General features: G+C 37.8%; 2 protein-coding genes across 2 annotated transcripts; both read right to left on the bottom strand.

The window, feature by feature from the left end:
* Positions 1 to 2,980: 2,980 nt before the first annotated feature.
* Positions 2,981 to 12,307, bottom strand: LOC118780413 (H-2 class I histocompatibility antigen, K-Q alpha chain-like). Its single transcript, XM_036532877.1, has 7 exons — positions 12,262 to 12,307; positions 9,803 to 10,066; positions 8,917 to 9,183; positions 7,252 to 7,542; positions 6,815 to 6,928; positions 3,620 to 3,910; positions 2,981 to 3,006 (listed from the first exon to the last, which is right to left on the bottom strand). Exons 1-7 carry the CDS (start codon positions 12,305 to 12,307, stop codon positions 2,981 to 2,983), a joined length of 1,299 nt encoding a protein of 432 aa, XP_036388770.1.
* Positions 12,308 to 16,261: 3,954 nt separating this feature from the next.
* On the bottom strand, positions 16,262 to 19,812 carry LOC118780412 (major histocompatibility complex class I-related gene protein-like). Its single transcript, XM_036532876.1, has 5 exons — positions 19,800 to 19,812; positions 17,966 to 18,076; positions 17,017 to 17,283; positions 16,404 to 16,694; positions 16,262 to 16,269 (listed from the first exon to the last, which is right to left on the bottom strand). The coding sequence occupies exons 1-5, from the start codon at positions 19,810 to 19,812 to the stop codon at positions 16,262 to 16,264; spliced, it is 690 nt and encodes a 229-aa protein (XP_036388769.1).
* Positions 19,813 to 24,229: the final 4,417 nt, after the last annotated feature.

Here is a 24,229-nt window from a genome sequence, read left to right as displayed (position 1 = left end):
TATTTCTTTCATGCCCAGTGAAGGGCAAACCAGCTTTATTATTTTCAGTGAATATTGTAATTAATTAATGACTTAGACGAGGGTTTAGGCCAAGGGTTGACTTCCCCTGAGCACAGCCCTAAAATTATGTACTGCCCTCCCCCCAATTCCCTAATTCCAAAGAAAGACACCCCCCACCCCATCTCAAATTCTGTCCCATTAAAACCAGCTCTTCCAAAGACTGCCCCCTTGGCAGGACAAGTTTGTATCTTGTGCACTAGATCAATACCTGTCATTCTACCTTTGTTGTGTAAGTGCAATGAATTTAGACTCCGTTTGTTGTTCTTTTCCAAGCAGAAAAAAAGAACAATATTTAAACCTGCCAAAACTGTATAATGGAATGTTATTATTTTATGTTTTGAAAGAATTTATTCTTAGGGATAATTTTAAAATGTAGCAACTAGCTTGTGGGATGCATTTTAAAAGTAAGTAAATCTTGCACCCCCCCAAGAAATTGAATCAACAGTATAAATGTAAATAAATGCATTTGAGATTTTACGCCAGTTTGTGAAACAACCCCAACATAATGGTTTAGACACACTCTTCGAACATAAAACTGCCTGTTATTTTTCAGTTTTTCCTGTCTTCCAGGTGTCATTGAGTGCTTTCCTCAGGATAATGGTTTTATTGGTGAATACGGAAGCAATCACAAATACAGGTGGAGCACACCAAAACAAATACATCACCTTTAAGCCTGCGATCAGTGCAGCTGCTGCTCCAACAAAGACAAGTGTTGGCCTCCCCAGGACTGATGTTTCAGTAGTGAGGCACAAATAGTTGTCCTTGTCTTGCGCACCCACTACCACAGCTGACAGTTCAAGAGGAATGCACCCATTGTATTCTTTTGAATGTTCAGAGGAAAGCCAATACTCAGCAAGTTTTCTTATGTTGCCTCTAGTATTTATATGTACTTTGTTTTTAGCTGTTATTCCCTTCTCCTGAATATTGTTTGACACTCCACCCCCACATGCAACTGAACAGACCCCCAGTCCCTTCCCCCAGACCCTGAACACACAAACCTTTTTTTTTTTTTGCCTTTTTAAGTAAGAGTTTGCCATGGTTTATCATAGAGTCGATAATGGTATTTGCACTTGAAAATTGTTATTGCTCATGTAAAAAAAATGTCTGGATTTTGTATTGTCTTTTTTTAAATGAATGGAATTGGTGTTCTTAACCTCCTGGAAGCTTTGGTTTCTTCATTTTGTCCCCTTCAGTCTGGTTCATAGGGATTAAGAAGACAGTGAAAAAGCTATTTTATGTCTATTTAGATAGAAAAAGAGTATAAAATTAAGTTCACAGACAACACATTATGATTTTTGTGTTCATTACGTCTATTTGTATTGAAAAGGGAACATTTCCATGGTCAACATTCAGACAGAATCTCATTCAGAAGTAAAGAAAAATCTTGATTCAAAGACTCTTAGGTGAAAACAATAATAAAAATAAACTTTTAACCTTCTGTCACAAGGTGTGTTACAGATAGAAGACACAAAATGGAAAAAAGTAAAAATGAAAATATATGAGACAGAATGCAAATTTATGCATAAATCAAAAGAAACATTTATGTGACTTCAAACACAAAAGCCTCAACCTGGTGGTCACTTAGGCTTAAGGAAGCATCAAAAAACACACAGATCCAAAAACACAAGCAGGCTTGTTAAACTTCTTCATGCAGGATTGAAATTTCAAATTGGAAGCCAAAATAACATCAAGATCCATTACCTCAGTTTTGGTGTTTGTGAGCAGAGGTACTAGATTTCTTCATATTTCTCAACTTCTTTGGCATGCATAGTTGAATATGTGTCATACAATTCTCTGTGGGGGTGATTTAGTTTTCATCTGTTGGTAACATTGAAATATACAGTTGAGTATTGCCAGCATAACAGTGGAAATCATGCCTTAGGGTTACCCCACTAAGAGGTAGCATGTAGACAGAAAAGAGAAAGGTTCCATGAATCAATCCTTGTGGAATCACATGAGCGAAATCTAAAGCAACAAAAGACTGTCTCGATCAAATAAGTCTGAAACTAGCTGAGAGTTGCACCAGTGAGTCCTACCCAATGTTCAAGATGATGAAGTAGAATCTGTCCCTTACCAAGGAGGCCGCTCCTCTCAGCCACAATGCCTGTCTGTACTAGTCCCTCAGTGGTGGAATGAACTTCGCACGGGAGTCAGAACAGCAGAATCACTGGTCATCTTCTGACGCAGACTGAAGACCCACCTCTTTAGACTGCATCTCGGTTCCACTTCAGTCCCCACCTCCTAACACCTATGACTTCTGTTACTAGCTGCTTACTTACGTGTAGTAACACAATGTGTTATGGAGGCTGTAGATACTGTTTATATGTTACACACACACACACATATATACATATATATAATCTTGTCCACAGCAACATACATGATGTTTTACATGTCATCCAGCAGTTGCTCCCATCCAGAACAACTCCAAAAGTTACAATCTCAAGAACAAACAGTGACCAGTAAAATTACACAAAACATTTCACAAATACGTACACCACCAAGCACACATGTACAAACACTATTACCAAATGTAGCACCAGCATCACAAGTGTGCACCCTGCCCAACACGCAAGTACAACACAGCATACCCGACATAAATACTGCACCAATGTACTGTGAACAAAAGCTGAAATGAGTTAAAACAAATTGTGCAGTCAATTTAAAACACAAAGTGCATTAATTACATTCCAAAATGCCAAGCTTGTAAAGCATGCAGTATGCAAAATTCAAATTCAATTAAAATTTGAAATGTCTAAATTCTAATTCAGCTCCTAATCTATTTCTTGGAGACTGAAATTCCAATTCATGATAAATTCTCCCATTTTTTTGAGTGAATTCAAGAACATATTCAAGAATTCATGGCATAATTTCAATTTAAATTGAAACTGACTCCAACACTAAATCTCTATGAAACGCATCAGGTGTTTGTCCTGTCTTCAGTCCCTGAAACAGGATGCAAAAAAATTAAGAGACATATTTTGCACAAGAGATGACATGACAGTTAAGTATAGAGTGAATTTTTCACACAGCAAGATATTTAAACACTTACTCTGAGCTGCAGTGTACACAGGCTGAAGGAAACTCTGGGAACCTGGATTGTGATGATAGAATATAATGAAATAGAGGACATTATATCACCTTTTCCCAATGATTTTGTCCTTGCAGATATTTTTACTCTCTTACCTCTATGTCTTCTCTTACAGATTATGAAGGCAGCAATGAATGGGCTCAGAGCCACAGCCAGAACCAGGACTACAACCACAGTGATAAACACACTGTCTGGACTATCTCCTGGTTCTGTAAAACAGCATGACATAGGGTCACAGCTAGTATCTGCACACAAGATAAATGATACAGGAAAATCAACACTGACTAACTGACTGCATTCATATTGCAAATTCTACAGAACATTGTTCCCATCACTGCACTGGAGCACAAGAGCAAGGTTACCTGTCTGGGATCAGCCTCCGTAGAAATACTAAAACATGCATTTCTGCCCCCTCTCTCTGAAAACTCTCCCCACTGTAGCCTCTTACAGAGTGTATATCTGCATTACCCCAGCTGACGTCCAGCTTGTTGTCCAGACTCAGGTGAGTGACAGTGCAGGTGTAGTGGTGTTTCTCTCTCAGCTCCTCTTCACTGACACTCAGGCTCCTCCTCAGCTGGTACATCCCGTCTCCATTGGGCAGCACCTCCCCCACTGTCAGCTCCTGCTCTGTGATTGGCTGGCCATCTCTCAGCATGGTCAAGTTGATGTGTTGGGGGTAGAAGCCGGTGGCCAGATAGCTCACTGTCACCCCTCCAGTGTCTCTGTCTGTCTTCTGGATCAGCCTGACTCTGGGACACTCTGCAAGGGCGGAAGTGTGTATCATTGCATCACTTTAACCAGCCAAACAGCATTTAGAGTCATGCAGGCATGTGGATATTCTCCACATAGAAAGGAAACATACACGAGTATAAAGAAAAGCTTCACAACATCTTCATCATCTTGTAGTATAGCACACCAGCTCATGCTGTTTTAACTGTGTGTGTCACCAACACTTCAAGTTTTCACACATTTCATCTCAGGAGGATCAGCATACTCTTTGTTAGTTCTTTGAAAGCAATATGGAATATGCCTTGAAATCTTAAATGCTTTTGAATGCAGAGTATCTTGTCAGCATGAATATCTAAATATTTTGTTTTTTAGTGTTTTGATGCAAACAGGTTGATATGTATTTGTGAAGATCATCTGAACAGTCTCCAGCTTTAATTTGCTAAGAATCAACTCTGACCTTAGAGGGTTGACTGAGTATTTCAACATATTGTAAGTAAATGCTTCTGTTCCATCATAAGCATCCCATATCATGACTGGACTTGGCTTGCCATCATTCAGCTCACATCCAGTCATTCTCCGATAAACATGAACTCTTACATCACAACGACAAAGAAAAAAATACAAATGGTAATTACACCAGGGACAGGGCTCTCATGAGGTGAATATAAAATGACAACATATTTGACTTTCTCCCCACATGGAATTTTCATATACATGTAATCAGGTTTAAGTGAAATTTACAGAAAAGAAGAGAAGACTGTCAAATTAAGTTCATCAGCTTAGTATATAGCTGTGTTGTATGACAGCACAATGAAACCTAAATTACTAAATGTCAAAAATTTGCCCCTTGCAATAGACTCACCTTCATAGTGATTAGACAGAACTTTTAAATGGTGTGCTCGCCATTTCATGCCAGGGTAAATGTCACCCATCACAATGTCCATGACCTCGGATGCAACATCTGATGCAGACAAAGTAGACCTGTGAGTAATGTTAATCGTTCCATGCTGTAGCTGACACAAAGAAGAAAAAGATGAATCGTTTACAACATATAGTGAAAGCAATCAAAAAGACCAGGCACCACCATACTAGGTAACCTTGCCTAATTACCTTCGGCCGACGTCTTACAGAAGCCGAACAACTTCTCTTTTGCCATGTGTAAAGCAGGCTACTCCGCTACCTGTCTGATGATGGGATGAGCATTGTTTTCTCAGGAGGTGAGAGGGTGAGCACTTTAGATCTCAAAGTGCTCCACATCTCTTTTATCTTGTTGCAGTATAAGTATGGGGTACCCAACCTGTACGCTGGCCGATGGCCTGCCATCCCAGTTTTTTAGCATCATGCATTCTTGTTGAAGGTAGCCTAAGCGCTCACATACGGTCAGTGAAAGTCATGATTTCAATTGCCACATTTATGTTATGCAGTCATACAGTCACAACAGACAGATTTCTGTTACTTCCCAAACCTGATTAGAAACAGGCCCGACAAAGGAACACTTACAGCAAACACTATCAATAAGTTCTTCCCACCTTATCGCTTTCAGTCAGGTTTGAAAATAGTCTGGCGTGAAATTGCAATGAATTTAGATTTCATTAGTTTCTGTGAAAAACAAAAACAAAAAAAAATTCTTGCATCCCTTGCTGGAATTCATAAAAAAATGAAATTCAAAAAAATTGATACATCAACAAGTTAATAGTATGTAAATGTATTTTTGTATTTAAACCAGTTACAGTGATTTTTAAACAACCTCATCTTTAATGTTCAGACACACTCTCATCACTAGATATCACTGTTAGGTTCCTGCCCTTCTCCCAGAAAATGAACAAAAAACCTTTTTAAACATTTTGCTATTATTTGTCATAGAATCAATAAGGTGAAAGTATACAACTGACTTCACATGCTAAACAAAATGCAATGCATTTATTATGATGTATTAAAATGTAGATTATCTTGAATATGCACATTTTGATTTAAAATTTTACATTTTACAATTATTCATATAAATACACACATGCGCACATTTTATACACATTTACATTTTACAATTATATAGACATCATTTAGTAGACACTCTTGTCCAAAGCAACGTACATCATGTGAGTACATTTACATGCCATCGAGCAGTTGCTCCCATCCAGAGAAAGTCGGACAGTTACAAACTCAAACACAAAGAACGACCAGGAAAATGACACAAAACATTTCACAAACTTGGACACCACCAACCACACCGATACAAGCATTATTGCCAAACATCACACCAGCATCACAAGTGTGCACCCTGCCCAACATGCAAGCACAACACAGCATGCCTGACAAGAAAAATACTATACCAATGTACCATGAACAAAAGCTGAAAGCAAGCAAAGTTAATGCACTTAAGTGCATTAATTCCATTCCAAAATATCTAGTTTGTAAAGTATGCAGTATGCAAAATTCTACCTCAATTCAACTTTTAAATGTCTGAATTCAAATTCAGTTCCAATTCCAGCGATTGAACTATTTACAACTCCAGTTCAAACAGTCAAAATTCCAATTCAGCTAATTCAACTCCAATTTTCCAATTTTTTTTCCAAAAAAAATTTCAAAAAAATTTTCCAATTTTTTTGAGTGAATTCAAGAACACCAGCCTTCATCTCAATTTAAATTCGAACTGCTTCCAACACTAGATCCCTATGAGAAGCAACCAGTGTTTGTGCTGTCTTCAGCCCCTGAATAAGGAAAGAAAAAATATGTGACATATTTTCTACAAGACAATGAAGTGTAGAGCAAATTTTTCACACAGCAAGATATTTAGACACTTACTCTGAGCTGCAGTGTATACTGGCTGAAGGGAAGTCTGGGAACCTGGATTGTGATCATACAATGTAATGAATAGAGGACAGTGTTTCATCTTTTCCCAATATAATGTCCTTGCAAATATTTCCACTCTCTCACCTTTATGTCTCCTCTTACAGATGATGAAGGCAGCGATGAATGTGGTGAAAAACACAATCAGGACCAGGACTATAACCACAGTGATAAACACATTATCTGGATCATCCTCTGGTTCTGTAAAACAGTGTTACACACAGTCACAGCTAGTATCTGCACTCAACTTAAGACAAGTGACAAAGGAAAATCAATGCTGGCTAATGGAGTGCTTTCATATAGCATCTCCTGCAGTACAGTATCCCCATAACACTGTAGCACTGGTCGTTATTTTGTGCACAGGGGTGACTGCCACCTACTTGCCCACCAACAGCACTTCAAGTAGTTTTTTCCTTTCTTTAGAAACTGTAGCAGTCTGTGTAGAAATACAAAAACATGCATTTCTGCCTCCTTCCCCCAAACTCTCCCCACTGTAGCCACTGTAGAGTATATATCTGCATTACCCCAGCTGACGTCCAGCTTGTTGTCCAGACTCAGGTGAGTGACAGTGCAGGTGTAGTGGTGTTTCTCTCTCAGCTCCTCTTCACTGACACTCAGGCTCCTCCTCAGCTGGTACGTCCCGTCTCCATTGGGCAGCACCTCCCCCAGTGTCAGATCCTGCTCTGTGATTGGCCGGCCATCTCTCAGCATGGTCAGGTTGATGTGTCGGGGATAGAAGCCAGTGGCCAGACAGCTCACCGTTACCCCTCCAGTGTCTCTGTCTGTCTTCTGGATCAGTCTGACTCTGGGACGCTCTGTAGAGGGGGGAATGTGTGTCACTGCATCATTTTAAGCAGCCAAGCAACACACAGAGGCATGCCGGCTTGTGTAGATTCTCCACATGGAAGAAAATATTTCTTTAATATACACTAAAATAGCAGTCAAACTTAAGGGGTTCAGGTTGTGATGTTACAAACACGTCAAGTTTTCACACATAGTTAAACTCTGGATCAACATACCCCTTATTATATCTAGCAGAACATTAGGGCTGTACTGAAAAATTCGAAGCGGCTAAGCTTCGTTCATTGAATTGGCATTCGATTGTGAAATGTGATTCGATTATTAGGATCGGTGCTCAGTTGCAATTTTAAGGTTATTGCTACTGTAATACAAGAAATTTGTTGTTAAATGAGCCTACTTTTTATTATCATTTAACATAAAACAATTTTGCCAATAAACTGTGTGGCGCCAAGTGTTAACAGACTTTTTTCGTAGATAGAATGGCTTCTGTGCTACGAAATGCTTAAATTCATTACGAAACCATAACGCGTTGAAGAGAGCACATACTTTGGTGCACAGAAAACAAAACGGATGATTCCTGTCGTGCAATGAATTGACAGTTGTGCTTTTCATTCTGTGGACAAAAGAAACTCATTTTACAGACAAAAGTAATTCGGTCCACGTAATAGATGTCCTAGGCCAGCATTTATGCTTTTGTGGCAGGAAATGCAGAATGCGCTTTACTACCATCATTCCGTGCATGCCATCGAATGTTCATTTTGTCCACTTAACTGTTTTATGATGTGCACGAAAGGGATTTAGCGCAATACATTCCGTGACTCCGCAGTTATAGAAGGCATTCCGTCCACGAAAGCAAAGGCTGCTTGAACTTTCGTAGACATCAGTGTTTTGTTTAAGTACAAATTACTTATATTCATAGGCTATATTACTGAAGATATGATCCATAGCCTACATTCCGTGAGTCAGCAGTTTACAGAATGAATTATGCGTCATGAAATCGCACAGGAATGATTCCGTGCACTAAAGCAAATACTGGCTGAACTTTTGTAGACAGAACTGTTTGTTACATTGATTTGGTCACGAAATGCCGAAACAACAGGCAAAAACGATGACGTCAAGTCACAGACATTCAAAGCTTCGTTCGAAAAAGGTTGGCAAAAATTCGAATGGCAAAAAATGGCATTCGATACAGCTCTACAGAACATATTGTGAGAATGAATGCCTAATTACAGATTTATTGATGACTTATAATTACACATCTATGTCTGTGAATGTTAACCTAGACCCAGTCTGGTTCTGTCTGCCAATATGACAACAGGTAATTCCACATTAAATAGCATGTCACATTATAAAGATAGTGCTCTGTGGTCAGGTGTTCAGTGCTGTACCTTTCCTCATCACAATATTCTTTTCTTCATTCAAGTAGTGTTTCAGCGTTTTGATGCAAATAGGTTGATATATATTTGTATAGATTAATCGGGCAGTCTCCAATTTTAATTCTTTCCAGATTGACGCTGGCCATAGAGCATTGAATGTGTGATTCCTCATGTTGTAATGTATTGCCTCTGTTCCATCATAAGCATCCCACTCCATGATCGGACTTGGCTTGCCATCATTCAGCTCACATCCTGCCATTCTCTGGTAAACATGAACTCCTGTATCACAAATTAAAATAAACAGATACAGACAATTAGCTTGCCTTAAAATTGTGTGCAAGCTAAAGTCTTTAACGAATATGGTTATGTCATTTTTAAACACACAAGGGTCCCAGTGCGGTATGCCTGAAAGGCCTAACTATGAGGTTCCCATCAATAATAAATATTCTTACAAACAGTGTTCCTTTACAATCCTTAATTCCTAATATATATTTTTCCAACCTACTGATTTTAAGTTTCCCCCAAATTGAATTTACTCTGACTTGCTAGTAAATCTGAGTATTGTCATCAGCTACAATTTCAGATGAATATGAAAATAAACACCAACTAATGGATGTCATTTATCTGTGACAACCAAGATCTCACACTGGCTATCTGGTTTAAACAGTCACAGCTACTTTTGAAGGCAATTTCTTATGGGAACTTATTCAGTGTACAAACTACTGTTTCACAAACTAATATACAACTGCACAACAATGTGTTGAAAACGGCTAATGGAAAAACTATGTTTGTCTTGTATAAAAGCAGAATTAAACTTACCGCATAGACATGCTCTTTATAATGTGGCTAGGGCCTAAACTACCAAATGTAAGACCTCTGACCCTTGCTGTGAACTCACCTACAGAGTGATTAGAAAGAACCTTTAAATGGAGCGATCGCCATTTCAGGCTATCATACATGTCTCCCGCCACAATATAGGAGCCCTCGTATGCGGCCTCGTCGTTGCCGTCATTTGAGTTCTGTTGTATTCGAGACACAAATTTCTTGATATTGCTGCCGTAGTACAGCAGCTGAACATCATCCAACATCAACACCGCACTGAATTCTGGAAACTCCGTCTGTCCATGTATGAATGTTGCCAATACCCAGAGTGAATGTGAACCTATGAGTTGGGAGACAGAATAAGAGTCATCATTACAAGGAAGAGTTGCTAACTCATAGCCCTCTGTTGTAACTAAAACTGACTTCTTCCTGACAAAAGGACATTTACATCGAGCAATATTTCTTCCACTACAGTTTAAAAATGTTGTGGTGTGAGAGCACAATGAATTTAGCTTTCATTTATTTTTGTTTTTGTGAAAAACAAAAAAACATTTCTTTCTCTATCCCTTAAAAAAATCATTAAAAAATAATTTAACAAAAAATGATTAATCAACAATATAACAGTATGTAAATGTAATGTAATGTCTGTAATGTTCAGACACACTCTCATCGCTAAATATCACTGTTAGGCTCCTGACCAACTTCCAGACCTTGAACATAAAACCTTTATAAGAGTTTGCAATTATTTACCATATACAGTAGAGTTGATAAAGGTAAAAGTAAACAATTGACTTCATATGCTAAAAAAAAATGCAATGCGTCTATTATGCATGATTATATAGATAATTTGGACTTTGTAGGAGAAAAGAGAACATTTTCATAGACGCACGACAGCTTTCCAACAACTTGTGAACAGTCGCAAACTTCCTGGTTTCTACACAAAGTGTAAAAAGTGATGCTACTCTCAAATGAAAATTTTTTGATCGGTATACTAAAAATACTCTAAATATTTAGACTAAACAGTAAAGTATGCTTTTTGTATCCAAGCCAAGTAACTACATCCATAAAATATCCTCACTCAATTTACTTATTTAGCCTACTTTTTTCCTTACTCCTTAATTCTGAGTACAGTTTGATACTCCGCCATCCCTCGGAACCTCTGTGCATGCGCCACCGGAAATCCAAATAATGCCGTAAGAATAGACTAAAATTAACTGGTCCAACTCGTCGTAAGAATAGCCACTGCCATAAAAAAATCACTTTTGGCATCTATACTAAACATGCTATAATTATTATTAATGCTATAATTATTTAGATTGAACAGTAAATATTACTTTATAAGTAACTACATTCCTAAATATTTAATTTGTACTGCAAACAAATTAAACAAACACGATTCATGTTTCCATGTTTCCTAAATTATGTCGTGTTATTTGGCCCCGTTTTATCCGAAGAGAACGTGTTTTAAAACACTAAAGTTTTGTATGAAATCAACCGATCGAGCATAACAAACTATCACATCTAACCCACAAGCAAAAACAAGTGCGCAGTTCGTCGAATTTCTGTTTCACTTTACCATACGCCCATGGGAATACACGCGTTATTCATCGTAAAGTTATCATTTTATAAGAAAGATGTTCGATAGCTAACGGTCAGTGATTTACCTGTGTGGACAGCTGTCGCCTGTAAAAACAACAAAAGCTTCCCCAGTCCTTTCATAATTCCTTTGCTGTCAAAAGTCAACCGCCCACCTTACTTTCTTAATCCCGATTTCCTTCAGCTAACCGTTCACTTTCCTTTTTCGTAGCCTTGTCATACTGTTGGGTAAGCACCTTGTCTCCGCTAGATGGCATATTTTGACGACGGTGTATAATAATGCAGTCTTTCTCAGTCTTACTCCCGGAAGCCCACTGCCATTGTCTGGTATACATGGACTCCTTGTCAGTCCGTGTATGAAAACGGTGGCTATATGGTGGTGGCGATGATAGAATTTCGATTCCACAACGTGGTGTGCAGCACTCGGGGGGGTTTGGGCAGCCAAGATAGTTTCAAGTAAAAACAAAGTCTTCTTCGAAATCTTCATAATGTAAATCTTCAGTGTGTTGAATTTTTTCAGTGTAAGTATTTGAGAACGTGTAATGAGTGCAAAATATCCTAACTACTATCAAATCCCCCTGCAACTCGCGTCAATCTCCGTGTCTGCTTGAATGGAGCGTGTGGAAAAAAAAGTATCGTTCACCTAGTGGGAGGACCTTAGGGAGTGTTTGAATTTACCCCACTACCACTACTGCAACCTTAAGGGACTATCTACTATCAATGATTAAAGTTAGAACTCTATCTAATTATGTTATGTGCATTAATCTTAGACACTTCATGCTTGTTTACGTGTATGTAGGTAAATGCATGTGGGTAGATCACAGCTCTGTCTGTTATTAGTAATGCCTGAAAACTAATGAGGGTTACAAAAAGATGAATCGTTTGAAAAGCAATCAAAAAGACCAGGCACCACCATACTAGGTAACCTTGCCTAATTACCTTCGACCGACGTCTTACAGAAGCCCAACAACTTCTCTTTTGCCATGTGTAAAGCAGGCTACTCCGCTACCTGTCTGATGATGGGATGAGCGTTGTTATCTCAGGAGGTGTGAGGGTAAGCACTTTAGATCTCAAAGTGCGCCACATCTCTTTTATCTTGTTGCAGTATAAGTATGGGGTACCCAACCTGTAAGCTGGCCGATGGCCTGCCATCCCAATTTTTTAGCATCATGCATTCTTGTTGAAGGTAGCCTAAGCGCTCACATACGGTCAGTGAAAGTCATGATTTCAATTGCCACATTTATGTTATGCAGTCATACAGTCACAACAGACAGATTTCTGTTACTTCCCAAATCTGATTAGAAACAGGCCTGACAAAGGAACACTTACAGCAAACACTATCAATAAGTTCTTCCCACCTTATCGCTGTCAGTCAGGTTTGAAAATAGTCTGGCGTGAAATTGCAATGAATTTAGATTTCATTAGTTTCTGTGAAAAACAAAAACAAAAAAAAATTCTTGCATCCCTTGCTGGAATTCATAAAAAAATGAAATTCAAAAAAATTGATACATCAACAAGTTAATAGTATGTAAATGTATTTTTGTATTTAAACCAGTTACAGTGATTTTTAAACAACCTCATCTTTAATGTTCAGACACACTCTCATCACTAGATATCACTGTTAGGTTCCTGCCCTTCTCCCAGAAAATGAACAAAATGCCTTTTTAAACATTTTGCTATTATTTATCATAGAATCAATAAGGTGAAAGTATACAACTGACTTCACATGCTAAACAAAATGTAATGTATTTATTATTATGTATTATAATGTAGATTATCTTGAATTTTTAACAATATAGAGAACATATTTAGACATACATTTATAGACATACAATAGCTTTCAGACAGACCTTGTGAAAAGTGAAAAATCTTGCTTTCTACACTGTAAAAAGTGATCCTACTGTAAAATGAAGAAACAGTTTTGATAGGCATAATAATGAAGTTCTAAATATTTATACTGAACAGTAAAGCATGCTTTGTATATCCAAACCAATTGACAACAGTCACAAAATACCAGTGCTCAATTTACCTATTTACTTTTTTCCAAAAGATACTGCAACAACTGATTAAACACTTTTGCATTCTACATTCAGTAAGGTAGTCTTATTCCCACCAGTATGTTTCACCTATGTTTCAACACAAAAGCCATTTAATAACTATTTATGCAAATATAGAAACTAGAACTTCTCATATACAGACAGAAACAGCTCTCCTATTGTAACATTGCATGGAAGTTATTTAAAGATATATTGAAAAATATAACAGAATTAAGACTATGATGCAATTTTAATATGCTAGATAAAGTGCTCTCATGTACAGACTATAATTTTTTCACAACCTTTGTTCCTCAGAAATGACTGAAGTGATAATGGATAATGTCAGGCTTCATATTGGTACAGGGTACAGTATATATTAAGTATATAAACTATTCATCTTTTTCTACTGATGACATGTCTCAATATAATTTGGATGGCTTTGAAATGTAAAATTTACTGAGATAAATAAGGCATAGACGTCTTCACATTAATGATGTACTGTAGTCCAGAGGGAGAGGGGGTCACCTCATTGATATACTTTACCCTCTACAAGGACCAGAAACTGTGAAGTGGACATCACTGAAATTAGAATTCACTACACTACCGAGGTAGGGAATGTGGTAGACTGCTTAGTTAAATGATTACCAATAGTGTACAGCAACCATAGATTTAGTCTGTTTTATTCAGTGATTATGTAGTACTTGATTTTATACTCAATATTTCTTTCTGGAAAACTATGACAACCACAGACTGTAATTAAAGTTAATACAGGGATTAAAAAAGAAAAGAAAGGACAGGTACCAACTGCACCAATCCAGACCAGATCTTTGAGTTCAGAGTCAATTCACCTCCTCTTAGTTCCAATTTTGTATTCTTTTGAATGTTCAGAGGAAAGCCAATACTCAGCAAGTTTTCTTATGTTGCCTCTAGTATTTATATGTACTTTGTTTTTAGCTGTTATTCCCTTCTCCTGAATATTGTTTGACACTCCACCCCCACATGCAACTGAACAGACCCACAGTCCCTTCCCCCAGACCCTGAACACACAAACCTTTTTTTTTTTTGCCTTTTTAAGTAAGAGTTTGCCATGGTTTATCATAGAGTCGATAATGGTATTTGCACTTGAAAATTGTTAATGCTCATGTAAAAAAAATGTCTGGATTTTGTATTGTCTTTTTTTAAATGAATGGAATTGGTGTTCTTAACCTCCTGGAAGCTTTGGTTTCCTCATTCTGTACCCCTCAGTCCAGTTCGAGGGGATTAAGAAGACAGTGAAAAAGCATGAAGAATTTCATTTTAAAACTTCAGCAAGATATTCTGACACTGAGCCATTAAATGGCTTGTAGACAAGTAAAACTATTGTAAAATCTATGATAAAGTGTTCAAGCAGCTAATGTAAGGCAGGAGTGATGTGCTAAATTTTTCAGGTTCTGGTTAAACTAGTTGCTGTGCTTTCGACTAGCCTTAACTGGGCCATAGTTTTTTTATACTGGGGTATAAAAGGCAGTCTGAACTACTTGTTACTAATGAAAGTATTAACCTTTCAGCATCTATTTAGAAAGAAATGCCCATACTTTGACCATGTTCCTAAGGTGATTAAAGGCAATTTTTGTAATGTTCTTCATGCAGGATTGAAATTTCAAATTGACAGCTAGAATTACACCAAGATCCATTACCTCAGGTTTGGTGTTTTTGAGCAGAGGTACTAGATTTCTTCGAATTTCTTAACTTCTGGATACTGTTAACACACATTTATATTTTACAATTATATACACAATTAGTAGACTGACTCCAGAGCAACATACGATGTGTTACATGTCATCCAGCAGTTGCTCCCATCCAGAACAACTCCAAAAGTTACAATCTCAAGAACAAACAGTGACCAGTAAAATAACACAAAACATTTCACAAATACGTACACCACCAAGCACACATGTACAAACACTATTACCAAATGTAGCACCAGCATCACAAGTGTGCACCCTGCCCAACACGCAAGTACAACACAGCATACCCGACATAAATACTGCACCAATGTACTGTGAACAAAAGCTGAAATGAGTTAAAACAAATTGTGCAGTCAATGTAAAACACAAAGTGCATTAATTACATGCCAAAATGCCAAGCTTGTAAAGTATGCAAAATTCTAATTCAATTAAAATTTGAAATGTCTGAATTCAAATTCAGCTCCAATTCCAGAGACTGAACTATTTACAACACCAATTCAAACAGTCTAAATTCTAATTCAGCTCCTAATCTATTTCTTGGAGACTGAAATTCCAATTCATGATAAATTCTCCCATTTTTTTGAGTGAATTCAAGAACATATTCAAGAATTCATGGCATAATTTCAATTTAAATTGGAACTGACTCCAACACTAGATCTCTATGAAACGCATCAGGTGTTTGTCCTGTCTTCAGTCCCTGAAACAGGATGCAAAAAAAAATAAGTGACATATTTTGCACAAGAGATGACATGACAGTTAAGTGTAGAGTGAATTTTTCACACAGCAAGATATTTAAACACTTACTCTGAGCTGCAGTGTACACGGACTGAGGGAAACTCTGGGAACCTGGATTGTGATGATAGAATATAATGAAATAGAGGACAGTATATCACCTTTTCCCAATGATATTGTCCTTGCAGATATTTTTACTCTCTTACCTCTATGTCTTCTCTTACAGATTATGAAGGCAGCAATGAACAGGCTCAGAGCCACAGCCAGGGCCAGGACTATAACCACAGTGATAAACACACTGTCTGGACTATCTCCTGGTTCTGCAAAACAGCATGACATAGGGTCACAGCTAGTCTCTGCACACAAGTTAACACTTATTGACACAGGAATATCAATGCTGACTGACTGCATTCATATAGCAAATTCGGCAAAACATTGTTCCCATCACTGCACTGGAGCACAAGAGCAAGGTTACCTGTTTGTTATCAGTCTTAGTCTTTAGTAGAAATACTAAAACATGCATTTCTGCCCCCTCCCCGAAAACTCTCCCCACTGTAGCCTCTTACAGAGTGTATATCTGCATTACCCCAGCTGACGTCCAGCTTGTTGCCCAGACTCAGGTGAGTGACAGTGCAGGTGTAGTGGTGTTTCTCTCTCAGCTCCTCTTCACTGACACTCAGGCTCCTCCTCAGCTGGTACGTCCCGTCTCCATTGGGCAGCACCTCCCCCACTGTCAGCTCCTGCTCTGTGATTGGCTGGCCATCTCTCAGCATGGTCAGGTTGATGTGTCGGGGATAGAAGCCAGTGGCCAGACAGCTCAGTGTCACCCCTCCAGTGTCTTTGTCTGTCTTCTGGATCAGCCTGACCCTGGGACACTCTGCAGAGGTAGAAATGCATGTCATTCCTTTACATTAACCTGCCAAATGGCACTTAGAGGCGTGCAGGCTCATCGAGGTTCTCCACATGGGAGTTCATCTCAGCTGGATTAGTATACATCATGTTAGCTATATTTAAAATGAACACTTTTTTCAGCATTAATACATTAGTATGGCCTTGTAGATCTGTGTGTGAATGTTAGCCAAGACCTATTCTGGTTCTGTCTGCCAACAACATGAAATTCCACATTAAACAGCATGTCACATTATAAGGAGAGTACTCTGTGGTCAGGCATTTGTGAAAGACTGCATAAAACCATGTACCTTTCCTCATCAAAATATTCTCCTCTTCCTTCAGGTGCTGCCTCAATCTTTTGATGCAAATAGGTTGATACTTATCCATATAAATCGTTCGAATAGTCTCCAACTTTAATTTGCTCCAGATTAACTCTGGCCATAATGGGTTGTATGTGTAATTCAACACATTGTATTTTAATACTTCTGTTCCATCGTAAGCATCCCATGATATGGCTGGACTTGGCTTGCCATCATTCAGCTCACATCCTGCCATTTTCTGGTAAACATGAAGTCCTGCATCAAAAACACAAAGTAAAAACACAAATTGTAATTTCATCTGGGATAGTGCTTTGAAGAAGCTAACTTTAATTCATCATTAACTTGATTAGCTTGACTAACAGTTTGCCAATATGTAAAAAAAACACATTTTCACAGGAAATCATCTGACGGAAATTTACATAATGGGAAGAATGTATTTCCCTGTACATCATTTACAAAAATGTACTAATGCTGTGTATTTGATTATTACAGATGTCCTTTTAGCAAACTGTACAGCCTGACATCTGCAAATGCAAAATCTTTATGCATCTTCTTCAGTACAGTGGCCTTGAGTCTATTTAGTGTGCAAACAGGAAACATACTCTGATTCCATCACACACTACCATGCAGCTGAGTATGAAACAGTGACACAATGGTCACAAATGACCACTGTGGACAAACTCCGTATATCTTTAATGAAACCACAAACCTGTTGCAGACCTTGTGCTTTGAATGGGACCTTTATTACCAAATGTAAAAAATCTTCCCCTTGCACCAGACTCACCTTCTGAGTGATTACAGAGAAACTTTAAATGAAGCAACTGTTTTTTCATGTTATTGTACATGTCTTTTGTCACAATGGAAGTGCCCTCATATGTAACATTGTCAGTGCCATCATTTGAGTTCTGCTGTGCGCGAGAGACGACCTTCTTGATACTGTTGTCATAGTACTGCAGCTGAACATCATCCACCATCAAGACCGCACTGAATTCTGGAAACTCCGTCTGTCCATGTATGAATGTTGCCAATACCCAGAGTGAATGTGAACCTGTGAGTTGATGACAAAACATGAGTGTTCATGAGAAGAACTGCTACCTTGTTGTCTCCGTAAGTAGCTAATACTGACCACTTTGTCTTAAATCAAAATACTGGAAAGGCTAGCAGCAGCTTGAAATGTTGGTAGGTATAAAACTGTTAAAATAGTAATACAGTACTGTGAAGTTCAGTAGTAACTTTCACCAAAATTATTTATTGTTCAATATTAACGAGCTCTTGGGTGACCAATAATAAGTGTAAAATATATGATATGAAACATTGTTTATAATTACCAATTTTCATGTCATTCATACATAGAAAGTTCTGTGCTAGGCTAGGGGTACCAAGCACATGTTATATTATAAGTTATGGTACAGAGGACATGCTCTGTGCTACACTGGTAACATCATCATTTGGTTGAAAGGGGGCATGCATTATTTTATTTTATGTTCTTGTAGAGAGAAAATGACTGCACGTACGGCCATGTATCTGATTTTTTTTTTTTTTTCATAATTTGTCAGTCATGGCATTCTTGGCATATGAAACTGTTTTTATTGGGCCAGTGGTTATAACCTGTACGGGGCATCCTGCCCATCTGATGTAAATAATCTGCATGCCCACGCAGGCTTCTTCCGCACACAAAATGGCCTCCTCAAATGTAGGGTATAAACCTACTGTTTCGTATATGTATGTCAGTATAAACGCTTCCACCGATAGGCCATTGATATCATAAAAAATAAAACTTAGTCACACTACACATTAGGCTACTACACACAAATTAGACAAACACTATTCAACAGCACATACCGTGAAACTTCCAATAAACGCCGAGGCGTTTATTTGCTTTAATTACTTAACTTTTCCGGCGTTATTTGGAGACTCGGCAATAATAAGACACATGCGTTTATTTCACCTAAAGCCCTGAGGCTTCTGCAAGTTATTGGTAGCTGAACTGACCAGGAAAATTCACCATGTTTTTTTCCCAAAGCAGCTTACTTAACAAACATTATGCAGCGCTCTTTGGTAGCAACTCAAACAGGAATCACTAATAAAGTAAGTTAAACATTCATTGCATGATGATGGGAGAGTACAGTCTGTAAGAATAGCAGTATCAGCTTGTTTTCTTCGTTTATGTTTAATCTAATTCGTGAACAGATGAACACGCATAAGGCAAATTGAATTCACTAAAACGACCTCATTTAGCCCAATGTAAAAAAATATTTGTTTGTGTTATTTCGTTTTTTAGCCACAAAAAATAAATAGGACTGCTGTAAGCATTTTAACCCACTGCACTTTCGTTTTATAGTCACGAAAAATAAATATAATTTGCGTTTATTTGAGGCAGGCGGACATTTCATTGAAAGTCGTGTTTTCCTAAATTATTTCATGTAATCTGAGTATATTTCTTTGAAGAGAACGTGTTTTTAAAAACTTCAAAGCTTTGCGTCGAAGATATCGATCGAACGTAAACTAATCTAAACCACACGCAAAAACAAGTACGCAGTTCATCGGATTTCTGATTCACTTTACCATACGCCCATGGGAATACATGTGTTTTCATCGAAAAGTTACTATATGACAAAAAAGTTGTTCGCTAGCCAATGTTCACTGTTTTACCTGTGTCAACAGTTGTCGCCTGTAAAAACAACAGAAGCGTCATCACTCCTTTCATAATTCCTTTGCTGTCAAAAGACAATCAGCTACCTTATTTTTTCACCTTACTTTTTTCGACTAACCGATCACTTTCATTTTCACGATCAAGCGAACTGTTGGATAGGCACGTTGTCTACACTAGATGGCATATTTTGGCGACTGTGTTCACCTCTGTAAGAGTTCGTGTAATTACTGTGTAAAAACATTCTCTGCTCACACACACAACAGTGTTTCTTAATGCTCAATTTTGCTGTGAAAATGTGAAATGTGAAATTCCCTGTACCTAAGAACACCTGACTTTCTACAGCTGACTATTAAAACATAATCCCACCACCTGACATATAAATATTACTGCTTCCTAGTATAACGACAGAGTAACATCCCAAAACAAACTAGCCATGCAACACATACAACTAGCTCCCACATTATTATCTTAGAAAAGAGAACATTTCCATGCACACGAAGTAGCATTCAGAAAGAAGTTTCTCAAAAATGAAAAACTTAATTTGAAGACTTAAGTGATCCTACTGTGGAATGTAAAAACACTTGTAGTAGGCACAGTAAACATGCTGTGATTATTCAGATTGAACAGCACAGAATGCGTTGTGCGTCCAAACTAAGTAAATAAATCAATACAATATTCACACTATCTATTTATTTATAAAAAAAGGTGCTAAAACAGCAATTCAATCATTTTTGCATATTGCCTTCAATAACTTGGTGTTATTCCCACCCATGATTCAGAATTTATTCGCACATACGTTTCAACACAAAAGCCATTCCTCAAAGGAGCTGGATGCATAAATCTACCTCAGGAATGATCATACCCAAATGTGAGTGCATTGAATTAATATAGTAACTAATATGTACTCAAATACAATGTCTAGTGCTTGTCATGTACAGAAGAAAATATCTCTGCTACTGTAACATTGTTCAGAAATTATTTTTGGGAAAATATTGAAGGATACAGCAGAATTAAAAACATGAGACAGTTTTCATGTTAAATAAATAATGACTCTATCTTTGACAAGTTTTGTGATGCAAAAATAGGTAAATAGCCTAATGGATGATGCCTGGCTTCATGTTGGTGTTATGTACATATTAACATCTATTAAGTCTAATGTGCATATTTGTTTCTATTGCTGACAGTATGATTGGGACTGAGATAACCAAGACTCCTTCACGTTAAAATTGCACTTTAAACCAGAGGGAGAGGGGTCACTTTACTGATATACTTTACATTTACATTTATTCATTTGGCAGACGCTTTTATCCAAAGCGACTTACATAGGTTACAGCTCTTTACAATGTTATCCATTTACACAGCTGGATATTTACTGAGGCAACTGTGGGTTAAGTACCGTGCCCAAGGGTACAGCAGCAGGGGATCGAACCGGCAACCTTTCGGTTACGAGTCCTGCTCCTTAACCACTACGCTACACTTTACCCTCCACAAGGACAACTGGTTATGATACTTCAATACAAACTGTATTGCAACTGCAGATTCAGTCAGTATTATATTTCTGATTATTTAATTCTTGATTACTACTCATTATTTGTTGCAAGGCTGTAAACTGGATTTCACTGAATTTGTAATCCATTACACTACTGGGGTAGAAATCAAGCTAGACTGCTTGATCTATTGCAATCTGAAGTGTAAATGAGTTAATCCTATTGTGTATGGCAACCATAGATTAAGTCCATTTTAATTAATTGATAATTTAATACTTCATTTCATACTCATTGTTGGTTCAAGTGGACCATGACAACCAGAGACTAAAGTCAACAAGGGGTCTAAACAAGAAATGAAGGAACTCAGTTAGGAACCATCTCTAAGTGGAGTGTGAGGTTGTGGTGCTGTCTTCAGTCCCTAAAACAAAAATGTCAGTGACATATTTTCAACAAGAGATGAGATGGCAGTAAAGTGCAGAGTAAAATTTTCACACAGCATGATACTTAGACACACTCTGAGCTGCTGTATATACACTGGCCGAAGGGAAGTCTGGGAACCTAGGTTGTAATGACACAATATAGTCAATAGAGGGTGACAGAGTGTTTCACCATTCCCAATTATGACGTTCGTGTAAATATCGCCACACACAGTGGTGTACTCTACGTGATCAGCGTTGCCAGATGTAAGATAATTATCGTATTTGTGAGTGTGAACCTGTGAGTTGAAGACAAAACATGAGTGTTCATGAGAAGAACTGCTACCTTGTTGTCTCTGTAAGTAACTAAGACTGACCACTTAGTGCTTGAATCAAAATACTCATTCAAAAACTTAGCAGTAGCTGGAGATATTGGTAGGTATAAAAGTGTTAAAAGGTAATACACTACTCTAAAGTTCTGTGGTTACTTTAACCAAATGTATTTACTGTTCATCATTATCAGGCTCTAGCTTGGCTGACCAATAATAAGTCTAAAATATCTGTTATGAAATGCTGCTTACAATTAATAATTTTCATCTTATTCATACATAGCATGTTCTGTGGTAGGCTAGAGTACAGAGCACATGTTATATTATAGGCTAGGGTACAGAGCATATGGTCAGTGCTAGACTGGTGCTAGCATCATATTATTTGGTTGAAAATGGGCATGCATTATTTTATGTTCTTATATAGAGAAAATAACATCACAGGCGGCCATGTATCTGGTTTTGTTTTTTTACGTTTTGCCAGGTATGCCATCCTTGGCATATGAAATTATCTTTATTTTAAGGAAGTGGCTATTCTTACGACGAGTCGTAACAATTAATTTTAGTCTATTCTTACGGCATTATTTGGAGTTCCGGAGGTTATTTTCGGACTTGGACTTAGAGAAAGACATGGATGGCGGCGTTATTTTCGGACTTATTCGGACCGCATTTTATTCTTACGACAACTTGGTATACATGTTCACGTCGTAAGAATAGTGAAAATTTTTATTATTACGACAATGAACGGCATCCAAGTCCGAAAATAACCTCTGCGCATGCGCCGCCAGAAATCCAAATAATGCCGTCAGAATAGACTAAAATTAATTGTTACGACTCGTCGTAAGAATAGCCACTGCCTTATTTAAATCCCACGAGGTCTGCCCTGTTAAGGTGTGAACATGTTCTTTAATTACTGAAGCCAATAAGTAGTTAGTTCGTTAGCATACCCGCTATTCCACTGACAGCTAGCGCCATGTGCTACATGTTTTTGGTGAAAAAAAAAAGTAGAAAATGCTTGTCTCTAAGATAAGTAAGTGTTCATGTTAGTATAAATTTAAATCATTAAGATAACATTTTTGTGTGAATAAGAGCTGTAATTTCTATTAAGTACAAGATATGTCAGCAAATAAAACATGGAGAAAAGAAGTACGTTAGGAAAAGATAGGAAAAAATGCAAAAAATTATAAAAAGTAACACCACACAAACTGGGCTACTGCGCACAAATTAAGCAAAGAGTATTCAACAGCAAACCAACTGCATGTTTCCTAAATTCTTTCCTCTTGTTTGGCCCTCTTTTCTTTAGCCGAGGAGGACGTAGTTTAAAAATAAAAAATAAATAAATAAACAAAAACAATACGCAAAAAATACGCACTGGATCGACTTTACCATTTGCCGATGGGAAAACCTACGTTGTTTATCGGAAAGTTATCATTTATCGGAAACATGTTCGATAACCGACGTTCAGTGTTTTACCGTATGAACAGCTGTCGCCTATAAAAACAAAAGCGTCCCCAGTTCTTTCATCATTCCTTTGCTATCCCATTCTCCTCGTCTTGACCATGTAGGATTTACACATCAGCACGTTGTCTCCGCTAGATGGCACATTTTGGCGACTGTGTACACCTGGATAAGAGTTTGTGGAACCCATGTGCAAAAACAGAATTTCTGCTTCCGCACACAAAATAGTCTCTTAATGTACTTAATTTTGCTGTGTCTGTGTGGAAACAGAAGATCGTACCACCACACTTCTACACACTCTAGTATGGGCATCTTGCAATGACCAAGAAACTGTGAAGTTCCCTGTACCTAAGCACACCTGACTTCCTACAGCCGCCTATTCAAACATGAACATACCATCTGACACATGAATATTACTCCACCTCGTGTAATGGCAAGAGTGACACACAGACATATCTCTGCTACTGTAGCATTGCTTGGAAGGTATTTTAAGAACATACTGAAGGATACAGCAGAATGTTGCAGTTTTCATCTTAGGTAAAATGCTCTCACACAGAGAGTTAACCTTCGAAAGTTTTGGTCCTCAAAAATGGATAAATGATAGCCTAATGCATGATGTCAGGCTTCATATTGGTGTTACGTACAACGTTAACACGTTAACGTTAATGTTTTAACGTAAATTAATCATATTATCAAGTTTGACCGCAACTTCCTTCCGTAATTCCAGCCCGGATATTTACCTGGCTGAATTGCTGAAAGACGTGGGAACGCAGATGTGCTTAACAGAAAATTTCGTTTTAACCCTTTCCCATGTAACTTATTTGTTATGGTATGTAGCGCGCGTGTTACCTTAGATGATTC

The sequence above is a fragment of the Megalops cyprinoides genome, chromosome 7 (genome assembly GCF_013368585.1).
Source record: "Megalops cyprinoides isolate fMegCyp1 chromosome 7, fMegCyp1.pri, whole genome shotgun sequence".
Taxonomy (NCBI): domain Eukaryota; kingdom Metazoa; phylum Chordata; class Actinopteri; order Elopiformes; family Megalopidae; genus Megalops; species Megalops cyprinoides.
This window is presented reverse-complemented; position numbering and strand designations above follow the sequence as displayed.